The following is a 12,874-nucleotide window of genomic DNA, read 5'->3' on the forward strand; positions in this document are numbered from 1 at the left end:
ACTCTTTAAATTGTGTAACTGATAAAAAGTTGGTTCCTGAATATTTTCCTTAAACAATGTTATACTTAACTGAAAACCCCTACTGTTAAAAATAATGAAAAGGCTCTAATTAGGAAATTATTTGTTAAATTAAGGGTTCAATTAAGTAATTGAGAGCTTGGTTGGAACAAAAACCAGCAGGGTAGGTGGTACTCCAGGACAGGTTTGAGAAACACTGGCGTAAAGAATGAGTTGGTGCATAAGGATTTGAGTGAATTTCCATTTCCACTTTATCACTTGTACTAGTACCAAAATATAGTTTACCATGTAAATATGGTTGCAAGTGGTAAAAGTGTAGTTTTGTGTACCAGGGTAAATATGTTTGCCATCCTACACCTTACTGTAGTTTATATGAAGCAGCATATTTGCTTGCATATTTTAAGAACATAAAGTGTCCAGTCGAGAGGAGGCCATTCGCCCCATCGTGCTCGTTTGGTGTCCATTAATAACTAAGTGATCTCATAATGGTGGACTGTGTTTTCCTCTCGATGTGGCTGGAGAGGAAAGACAGTCCCCTGTTCAGTTAGTTTCCTTTCCTCTACAACCCTTAAAATAATGATAAGAGCAAAATATGCTACTTCATACAGTATTCAAACCACATCCCTCGTGGAAACCGCTGGGCACTCATTCGCAGGAGAACGCATTGTGTCTAGAAGCCAGGCCTCAGCTACAGCATCTGAGTTTGGTTTTTCACAGAACAATTATAATAAGATATGATGTAAAACGTTTTATTACCATTTGATATTTACCTTTGTCCCTTTTCCTGTATGCCAAAGATGAAATGAACATGGACAATCCTGAAAAACAGATCTGGTTTGGTTGTATTACAGGAATTTCTCTGATTACTTTTATTTTCATCTTTTATTTGATCCTGTTCTCCAGCTGCCCCACACTTGAAGTGTTATAGGATGATCAGAATTGTCACAACAGTCATTATAATTGCTCTGTACCCCGACAGAATTTGGCTATTTCTTTAAAGCCTTATAACACAGTATTTATTATATGTACATTATACATATACATAAGCAATATGTTTGTTGCATTTCTTTGATATATTTAGTTTGTGATTAAAATGTGTGTATCTGTACTGCTGAACATTGTCTTGGATCTCTATGAATAAAATAATTTAAAAAATGTATCTTACGAATCACAATCAAATCAAAGTCCAAGAAACTGAGCCTCTAAATCGTACATAACTAGACATCAGTTCTCCCTCTTTGCCATAAGAGGGCGCCACACACCAGCGCTGGGTTTTCCTTACATCTCATGTTTTTTTTTTTTTTTTTTTAAATCAAATATTTTAAAATGATTACAAAGAAGAAATGCAATATATGTTGTATCTGTGGGCGTGTTCACTGTCACTGCCCACTGACTCGTAAATAATACAGAGTCTGGCCCCACAGGGGAGCAGAGAGAAGCACCCACCCCAGTCCCTCCTGGGGACCCTCTCTGCTTCCCCGTGCCTCTGCCCCAACGCAGACCCTCCCTGGCCCTGAAGAGCCGCCACCCTGCAGGGCTTCAACAGGTCCCTCCTCTTCAATCACTCTGCAGTTTCTGGGTCTCTGACTGCTGTGACCCCAGAGACTCCATCAGTAATGGCTGACAGTAAAACAAACCAACAAACAGAGGCTTCCCTGCTGACCCGGCCACGGTGCTGTTGCTGAAATCAGATCAGAACAGCACACTGCAACACAATACAACACAACACAACTGCATTAGGGGGAGGAGGGGACAGACCAAAATATATGCACTGATCGATACAGCATGACATTAATATACTAATAATAATACTATAACCAATCAACATGTGGGTCCATTGAGCAGCACCTAGCCAGGGGACAGGGACAGTCTGTGGGTCCACTGAGCAGCAGGGGACAGGGGACAGGGACAGAGCCCGTCTACAGAGCCTGTAGCTACACTGTTACACCTACAGACAGACAGACGTACACAGGGCTCAGACAGCGAGACAGACAGACATGCAGCGAGGAACAGAAACTCTTCTCTCTCCACGCCCCCCGATCCCCAGCTCTCCGTGCCAGGACGGGGTTGAGGGTCCGTGGTTCTGTGGTCAGTAAGGCACCTGCTGGGACTCAGTCCAGTGGGGGGGTCTCAGCTCAGGAGGGCGCTGTCAGGGTGTGGTGGCACCCCCGCCTCCCAGTCAGTAGCCCTACACTGACACCCCCACATCCTGCCATCCCCTCACCCACCCTGCCCGCTGGGGTGGCAGTCAGTCCAGCAGCTTGGAGTGCTCGATCCTGGTGATGATCCAGTCCGGCTGCACCCCCTTTGTGAATTCCCTCTGGAACCTGCCGGAAACACACGGGTCCCATCAGAGGCTGTCTCTCATTCAGCAGTGTACACAGGACCAATCACAGACTGGCTCTTACACGGCGCACACCACACAGCCCTGCCTCCCCTCCTGTCGCCTGATTGGCTGTGACTGGTGCGAGCCCTGCCTCTCCTACTGCCACACTCACTCATAATTGGCTGTGAGCAGCCTCTTGGTCTGGGGCGTGCCCTTGTCCCCGAAGGCCACCTGGAAGACGCGCGTCCCCTCGAGTGTGTCCTCAGACAGCCTGGCACTGGACAGGTACCAGAACCGCATCAGAATACTGACAAACTTCCGCCCTGAGAGAGAGAGAGAGAGAGAGCAAGCATGAGAGGGATAACGGGATGGAGTGACAGAGCGAGAGGAGGACAGGCAGCCCGTCAGGATGGATGCAGTGGGGCGCCGTCCAGCTCACCGTTGTCATCATAGACTATGGCGACATCGCCGGGCGTGGTGTACATGATGTCACTGGGCTCGGCAGCCAGTGCCTCCTTGTGGGTGGGGGGCAGTAGGGCACACTTCTCCTGTAGCTTCTCCAGCAGCTGAGTGGGGAGACACACACACACACACAGATATAGTTATATATGAGAGTAGATGATATATATTACTATATAACGAATACAAATATTATAATAGCACTGATATCACTACAGCACTAATAATGACTAGAAATGGAAGTCTGTCTGCGTATTTTTGAATATGTATGATGAATGGTAGTATGCAGGTTAGTATCTTAATAGTATTATTATTACTATTCCACCAGCCCATTGAGAGAGTGTGGGAGTGAGGTGTGTGGTCAGCCCCGGTTCTGTACTCACATCCTTGGCCACCAACCCCTCCAGAGACTCGAAGCTGCAACTGGACAGCAGCTGGGACACGTGGGAAAATGCCTGCAACAACATAGCAGCGTCACACACCAAGACAAACCCACACACACACACACACACACTCGCTGACACACTGAGACAAACCCACACATACGCACTGACACACAGAGACAAACACACACACTGACAAACATACAATGACACAGAAACACAGCTGACAAACTGACAGAAAGACAGGCACAAGACAATGACAAAGAGGCAACACTGGACACACACAGGGCACACACTGGACACACACAGGGCACACACTTTCATACACACTGGACACACACAGGGCACACACTTTCATACACACTGGGCACACACAGGGCACACACGGGGCACACACAGGGCACACACTTTCATACACACTGGGCACACACTGGACACACACAGGGCACACACTTTTACACACTGGACACACACAGGGCACACACTTTTACACACTGGGCACACACTTTCATACACACTGGGCACACACAGGGCACACACTTTCATACACACTGGACACACACAGGGCACACACTTTTACACACTGGACACACACAGGGCACACACTTTCATACACACTGGACACACACAGGGCACACACTTTTACACACTGGACACACACAGGGCACACACTTTCATACACACTGGGCACACACAGGGCACACACTTTCATACACACTGGACACACACTGGACACACACAGGGCACACACTTTCATACACACTGGGCACACACAGGGCACACACTTTTACACACTGGGCACACAAAGGGCACACACTTTTACACACTGGGCACACACAGGGCACACACTTTTACACACTGGACACACACAGGGCACACACTTTTACACACTGGACACACACAGGGCACACACTTTTACACACTGGGCACACACAGGGCACACACTTTTACACACTGGACACACACAGGGCACACACTTTCATACACACTGGACACACACAGGGCACACACTTTCATACACACTGGACACACACAGGGCACACACTTTCATACACACTGGACACACACAGGGCACACACTTTTACACATTGGACACACACAGGGCACACACTTTCATACACACTGGACACACACAGGGCACACACTTTTACACACTGGACACACACAGGGCACACACAGGGCACACACTTTTACACACTGGGCACACACAGGGCACACACTTTTACACACTGGACACACACAGGGCACACACTTTCATACACACTGGACACACACAGGGCACACACTTTTACACACTGGACACACACAGGGCACACACTTTTACACACTGGACACACACAGGGCACACACTTTCATACACACTGGACACACACAGGGCACACACTTTCATACACACTGGGCACACACAGGGCACACACTTTTACACACTGGACACACACAGGGCACACACTTTTACACACTGGACACACACAGGGCACACACTTTTACACACTGGGCACACACAGGGCACACACTTTTACACACTGGACACACACAGGGCACACACTTTCATACACACTGGGCACACACAGGGCACACACTTTCATACACACTGGGCACACACAGGGCACACACTTTTACACACTGGACACACACAGGGCACACTTTCATACACACTGGACACACACAGGGCACACACTTTTACACACTGGACACACACAGGGCACACACTTTCATACACACTGGACACACACAGGGCACACATTGGACACACACAGGGCACACACTTTTACACACTGGACACACACAGGGCACACACTTTTACACACTGGACACACACAGGGCACACACTTTTACACACTGGACACACACAGGGCACACACTTTCATACACACTGGACACACACAGGGCACACACTTTTACACACTGGACACACACAGGGCACACACTGGACACACACAGGGCACACACTTTTACACACTGGACACACACAGGGCACACACTTTTACACACTGGACACACACAGGGCACACACTTTCATACACACTGGGCACACACAGGGCACACACTTTTACACACTGGACACACACAGGGCACACACTTTTACACACTGGACACACACAGGGCACACACTTTCATACACACTGGACACACACAGGGCACACACTTTTACACACTGGACACACACAGGGCACACACTTTTACACACTGGACACACACAGGGCACACACTTTCATACACACTGGACACACACAGGGCACACACTTTCATACACACTGGACACACACAGGGCACACACTTTCATACACACTGGGCACACACAGGGCACACACTTTTACACACTGGACACACACAGGGCACACACTTTTACACACTGGACACACACAGGGCACACACTTTTACACACTGGACACACACAGGGCACACACTGGACACACACAGGGCACACACAGGGCACACACAGGGCACACACTTTTACACACTGGACACACACAGGGCACACACTTTTACACACTGGACACACACAGGGCACACACTTTCATACACACTGGGCACACACAGGGCACACACTTTTACACACTGGACACACACAGGGCACACACTTTTACACACTGGACACACACAGGGCACACACTTTTACACACTGGACACACACAGGGCACACACTTTTACACACTGGGCACACACAGGGCACACACTTTTACACACTGGACACACACAGGGCACACACTTTCATACACACTGGGCACACACAGGGCACACACTTTCATACACACTGGGCACACACAGGGCACACACTTTCATACACACTGGGCACACACAGGGCACACACTTTTACACACTGGGCACACACAGGGCACACACTTTTACACACTGGACACACACAGGGCACACACTTTCATACACACTGGACACACACAGGGCACACACTTTTACACACTGGACACACACAGGGCACACACTTTCATACACACTGGACACACACAGGGCACACACTTTTACACACTGGACACACACAGGGCACACACTTTCATACACACTGGACACACACAGGGCACACACTTTTACACACTGGACACACACAGGGCACACACTTTTACACACTGGACACACACAGGGCACACACTTTTACACACTGGACACACACAGGGCACACACTTTCATACACACTGGACACACACAGGGCACACACTTTCATACACACTGGACACACACAGGGCACACACTGGACACACACAGGGCACACACTTTTACACACTGGACACACACAGGGCACACACTTTTACACACTGGACACACACAGGGCACACACTTTCATACACACTGGGCACACACAGGGCACACACTTTTACACACTGGACACACACAGGGCACACACTTTTACACACTGGACACACACAGGGCACACACTTTCATACACACTGGACACACACAGGGCACACACTTTTACACACTGGACACACACAGGGCACACACTGGACACACACAGGGCACACACTTTTACACACTGGACACACACAGGGCACACACTTTTACACACTGGACACACACAGGGCACACACTTTCATACACACTGGGCACACACAGGGCACACACTTTCATACACACTGGACACACACAGGGCACACACTTTTACACACTGGACACACACAGGGCACACACTGGACACACACAGGGCACACACTTTTACACACTGGACACACACAGGGCACACACTTTTACACACTGGACACACACAGGGCACACACTTTCATACACACTGGACACACACAGGGCACACATTGGACACACACAGGGCACACACTTTTACACACTGGACACACACAGGGCACACACTTTTACACACTGGACACACACAGGGCACACACTGGACACACACAGGGCACACACTTTTACACACTGGACACACACAGGGCACACACTTTTACACACTGGACACACACAGGGCACACACTTTCATACACACTGGACACACACAGGGCACACACTGGACACACACAGGGCACACACTTTTACACACTGGACACACACAGGGCACACACTTTCATACACACTGGACACACACAGGGCACACACTTTTACACACTGGACACACACAGGGCACACACTGGACACACACAGGGCACACACTTTTACACACTGGACACACACAGGGCACACACTTTTACACACTGGACACACACAGGGCACACACTTTTACACACTGGACACACACAGGGCACACACTTTCATACACACTGGGCACACACAGGGCACACACTTTTACACACTGGACACACACAGGGCACACACTTTCATACACACTGGGCACACACAGGGCACACACTTTTACACACTGGACACACACAGGGCACACACTTTTACACACTGGACACACACAGGGCACACACTTTCATACACACTGGACACACACAGGGCACACACTTTTACACACTGGACACACACAGGGCACACACTTTTACACACTGGACACACACAGGGCACACACTTTCATACACACTGGACACACACAGGGCACACACTTTCATACACACTGGACACACACAGGGCACACACTTTCATACACACTGGACACACACAGGGCACACACTTTCATACACACTGGGCACACACAGGGCACACACTTTTACACACTGGACACACACAGGGCACACACTTTCATACACACTGGACACACACAGGGCACACACTTTTACACACTGGACACACACAGGGCACACACTGGACACACACAGGGCACACACAGGGCACACACTGGACACACACAGGGCACACACAGGGCACACACTGGACACACACAGGGCACACACTTTTACACACTGGACACACACAGGGCACACACTGGGCACACACTTTCATACACACTGGGCACACACAGGGCACACACTTTTACACACTGGACACACACAGGGCACACACTTTTACACACTGGACACACACAGGGCACACACTTTCATACACACTGGACACACACAGGGCACACACTTTTACACACTGGACACACACAGGGCACACACTTTTACACACTGGGCACACACAGGGCACACACTTTTACACACTGGACACACACAGGGCACACACTTTCATACACACTGGGCACACACAGGGCACACACTTTCATACACACTGGGCACACACAGGGCACACACTTTTACACACTGGACACACACAGGGCACACACTTTTACACACTGGACACACACAGGGCACACACTTTCATACACACTGGACACACACAGGGCACACACTTTCATACACACTGGACACACACAGGGCACACATTGGACACACACAGGGCACACACTTTTACACACTGGACACACACAGGGCACACACTTTTACACACTGGACACACACAGGGCACACACTTTTACACACTGGACACACACAGGGCACACACTTTCATACACACTGGACACACACAGGGCACACACTTTCATACACACTGGACACACACTTTTACACACTGGGCACACACAGGGCACACACTTTTACACACTGGACACACACAGGGCACACACTTTCATACACACTGGACACACAGCTCTCACCTGCTTGGCTCCGTCCGTGAAATCCTCGATGTTAAACTCCTGGTCAAAGTAAGCCCGGATCAGGAAGTAGTAGATCCGCGTTCGGAACCAGATGAACGGGTTGGGGATGCCCACCACCATCACCTTCTGGTCCTGCCTCTGTGGCTGGTCCCTGTCGGAGCTGTACCCCCTCACAGCGGACAGCACCGGGCCGCCACCCGGGGAGCGGTGCGGCGGGAGGCCCGAGTCTGAGCCACGGGTCAGCCGCACAGAGCTGCTCCCCGGCCGGAGGAGACACGATACAAGTCCGGGCGGCCTGGAGGTCCATCTCCTTAGCATGGGCAGCGCCATGTTCTTGTTCCTCCCACTGCGCCCCTTAGCGTCCGGCTGGAAAACAAGCCCGTACGGCTGCAGTGTCGTAAATTCAGTGTTAACGATCGGCAGAGCAAACTGATCTCATTTATTTATTACATTTATTAATAAAATAAGATTGCAGCGATCGGTGTAAAAGCTCAGAGCGACTTCACCATTAATATATAACAGCAAAGAAATATACGAAGCCATATCATAACAACATCAAAATGTTTCCGGGGGGACATTACATAATGAGACACGCAGGTCACATGGACATCCGGGCTCTCGGCGCTGCAGTCCGCTTGCCCTCTAACAGAGACAGGAAGTGACGCTGCTGGCGTGTCCGGTCCCGGCCCTGCCCGTCCCAATGGCGTGTCAAGAAACGGTCCCGGTGCCCGTGTACACAGACGTGGACAGAGAGCGGTTCCTGCGGGATGTCTACCCTCTGGTGAGAGCGGCTGGCCGTGGTATGGCACTGCAGACCCGGCACAGGAGGGCCGCTGCTGCTACACGAGTGTGCGGGTCTCCAGAGCCCCAGGATCAATAAAAACGCTCATTATTTTACCATCAAGTGAAGGATATGTCTGCCATTGCGTGTCGACGTCCGATTTTGCGAATGGCTTCTGTTTTCATTTTGAGTTGATTGTGTTTTATATCATGTGAGCACAAGCACAAGCGACCTGTTGTGTGTGAGGTGGGATCACAGTACCAGGGTGTGTGTAGCGCAGGGGGGAGTGATGCTAATATAATAAGAGCTACAAGAGCTCAGTCCTCTGCGTGTTGTCACATGTTACCACTACTACTAATCATCCTCATAACAATCATTATTAATATTATTATTCTTGGCTGAAAAAAGTCATCAGCACCTCAGATTAAATGAAAACTGCGCTGGGCTGGGCTCTTACAACTCTCCAGGAGCAGTGATGCTGACCTGTGACTTTGGGTTATACAATGTGAAGTGTAGGGAAAATTGAACGTTTTTTTAATATATATATATATATATATATATATATATATATATATAAGCTCATAAGAACGTATCTGATCGAGAGGAGGCCATTCGCCCCATCGTGCTCGTTTGGTGTCCATTAATATCTAAGTGATCAAGGATCCTATCCTGTCTGTTTTTGAATGTTCCCAAATTGTCTCTTCAGCCACATCGCTGGGGAGTTTGTTCAGATTGTGACGCCTCTCTGTGTGAAGAAGTGTCTCCTGTTTTCTGTCTTGAATGCCTTGAAGCCCAATTTCCATTTGTGTCTCGGGTGCGTGTGTCCCTGCTGATCTGGAAAAGATCCTCTGGTTTGATGTGGTCGATGCCCTTCATGATTTTGAAGACTTGGATCAAGTCCCCACGACATCACTGCCTTGTTCTCAACTCTACACTTTTGACAATATACCCTAGCATTGTGTTTGCCTTTTTTATTGCTTCCCCACATTGTTTGGATGGACAAAGTGATGGAGAAATAACCCCCCCACTGTGTGGAATCAAACCAACAATGCCAGGTTCGCAGTGGTGTTTTTTAACCACTATACCAGCACATACATGTATATATTTATATATAAACACGTGAATACATCGGCATAAGAATAGTAAAGGAGGCAGAGGCGTGGGGAGGGCTGCCAGTGATGGCTTTTGACTGTGTCTTGTACTACAATGTTTGTGGAGATGAGGTGCTGGCTCTGTGTTGGTCGTGTTGGCTCTGCGTTGGCTCTGCGTTGGCTCTGTGTTGACTGCCCCGCTGTGCTCTGTCCCCTAGAGGCGTCCCGCTGTGCTGAGGGGCGTGTCCCTGGGGCCCTGCACTGACAGGTGGACGGTGGATTACCTCTGTGAGAAGGGCGGGGCCAGGGAGGTCAAGATCCACGTGTCGTCTGTTCCTCAGATGGACTTCCTGCACAAGAACTTTCTGTACAGGTACTGACCGCTGCCTGCTGTGCTGCGGCGACACTGGTACCCCACAGTGCCAGCCCTGTACCCCATCTCCAGAGTGAGTGCGACTGTGTTATTGTGCGTGTGTGCGTGTGTTTTGCATTGTGTACTCAGGGCTGTGTGTCCCCCCAGGTCCCTCCCGTTCTCAGAGTTTGTGCAGAGAGCAGCAGAGGAGAGACACTCACAGTACTTCATCTCTGAGGTGGGTGTCTGTGTGTGTGTGTGTGTGTGTGTGTGTGTGTGTGTGTGTGCGTGTGTGTGTGTGTGTGTGTGTGTGTGTGTGTGTGTGTGTGTGTGTGCTCTGTGATCCTCAACCCTACCAGCAGGGGGCAGCAGGAAAGGCTAATCTCCTCCCTTACTGCTGCTGCTGCCCTTTCATCATGGTCTAACGAAGGTGAATCCTTAACGAGGTGACCAAATCTCTCCTAATTACCCTGGCTAACCCTCTGTGATTCACACTGGCTGGTGGGGGGGCGGGTTCAATGACATTGAACCTTGTGTAGTATGTCCCTGACTCTGACAGACAGACAGACAATCAGGAGTCATACTGTCAGTCTGTCTGTCTGTTTAACAGGCTGTCTCTGCGTCTACCTATCTGACTGACCGACTGACTGTTTGTCAGTTTGTTACTCTGTTTGTCTGTCTCTTTATTGAACGGTCTGTCCATCTGTTTATAGGACGAGAGTTACTACCTGCGCTCCCTGGGAGAGGATCCACGGAGGGTGAGTCTGTCTGTCTGTCTGTGTTGGTCTGAGTGTCACTGAGGTGAGGTTGTGTCTGATGGGCTGCCTCTTCTGTTGCCCTGTGGGGGGGGTGTGTGTGTGTGTTGTGCGGGGGGTATTCAAGTTTAGCTGAAACTTAAAAAAGCTATTTAAGTATTTTCAATGCAGCCCAACAAAACAGAGCAAAGTCTGACACAAGTTCAATCCAATACATTCATCTAGATATGAAGTTACAGATACACTTCATATGGAAAGAGTGCTGTGTTTAGTAACCGTTTATATTCCTTCCCAATCCAGACTCCACTCATTATCTCCCTCTCTCCCCTTCCCTCTCTCTCTAAAATCTCTTCCCCCTGTCTTCTCCTCCCCTTCCCACTTACTTTCTTCTCCCCCTCTTCCCACTCTCTCTCTCTCTCTCTCAGGAAGCTGCCGACCTCAGGAAGCAGTTCCCTGACCTGGCGGAGGACTTCCGTGTCCCAGAGTTCTTCGAGGCGGAGAGCTTCTTCTCCTGCGTGTTCCGGATCAGCTCCCGGGGGCTGCAGCTCTGGACACACTACGATGTGAGAGGGGGAGCGAGGCAGACGGGAGGAGTGGAGAGGGTGCTGTGAGGGGGTCTTCATTCAGATCCCTTTACCCTGCCTGCCTTCTTCTCCCTCCCTCTCTCTCTCCAGGTGATGGACAATCTCCTGGCGCAGGTGACCGGGACGAAGCGCGTGGTTCTGTTCAGCCCACAGGACGCACAGCACTTGTACCTGACAGGTGACCGCACCGCACACCTGGATTCTGTGTCTCTCAGCCTCTCTCTCGCTTTCTCTCTCCCCCTGTCTGACTGTCCCTCTCTGTTTGCCTGTGTCAGATTTTCTCTCTCCATTTCCGCTCTCTCTCTGTAACTCTGTTTCTCTCTGTCCGTCTCTCCATGTGTGGCTGTCTCATCTCTCTGTCCTTCTCTCTGTGTGTGACTGTCTCTGTCGCTCTGTCCCTCTCTCTGTGTGTGACTGTCTCTCTCTGTGACTGTCTCTGTCCTTCTCTGTGTGTGTGACTGTCTCTGTCTCTCTGTCCTTCTCTGTGTGTGTGACTGTCTCTGTCTCTCTGTCCCTCTTGCTGTGTGTGACTGTCTCTGTCTCACTGTCCCTCTCTGTCTCGGTACAGGTGACAAGTCGGAGGTGTTGGACATCG

At 50.0% G+C, this 12,874-nt stretch overlaps 2 protein-coding genes across 2 annotated transcripts in view; one reads left to right on the top strand and one right to left on the bottom strand.

Moving 5' to 3' along the window:
• Positions 1-753: 753 nt before the first annotated feature.
• Positions 754-9,295, bottom strand: maip1 (matrix AAA peptidase interacting protein 1). Its single transcript, XM_066687766.1, has 5 exons — positions 8,717-9,295; positions 3,187-3,258; positions 2,784-2,910; positions 2,517-2,667; positions 754-2,345 (listed from the first exon to the last, which is right to left on the bottom strand). The coding sequence occupies exons 1-5, from the start codon at positions 9,044-9,046 to the stop codon at positions 2,267-2,269; spliced, it is 759 nt and encodes a 252-aa protein (XP_066543863.1). The 5' UTR covers positions 9,047-9,295; the 3' UTR covers positions 754-2,266.
• Positions 9,296-9,372: 77 nt separating this feature from the next.
• Positions 9,373-12,874, top strand: part of tyw5 (tRNA-yW synthesizing protein 5) — a 4,504-nt gene continuing 1,002 nt past the window's right edge. Inside the window, exons 1-7 of the mRNA XM_066687765.1 lie at positions 9,373-9,497; positions 10,807-10,961; positions 11,109-11,178; positions 11,654-11,698; positions 12,121-12,258; positions 12,370-12,457; positions 12,848-12,874. The exon at positions 12,848-12,874 is cut by the window's right edge and continues 90 nt beyond it. Of these exons, the coding sequence (XP_066543862.1) occupies positions 9,417-9,497; positions 10,807-10,961; positions 11,109-11,178; positions 11,654-11,698; positions 12,121-12,258; positions 12,370-12,457; positions 12,848-12,874 (604 nt within the window). The 5' untranslated portion in view covers positions 9,373-9,416. The remainder of the gene's footprint in view (positions 9,498-10,806; positions 10,962-11,108; positions 11,179-11,653; positions 11,699-12,120; positions 12,259-12,369; positions 12,458-12,847) is intronic.

This window comes from Amia ocellicauda, chromosome 16 (genome assembly GCF_036373705.1).
Source record: "Amia ocellicauda isolate fAmiCal2 chromosome 16, fAmiCal2.hap1, whole genome shotgun sequence".
Lineage (NCBI taxonomy): Eukaryota > Metazoa > Chordata > Actinopteri > Amiiformes > Amiidae > Amia > Amia ocellicauda.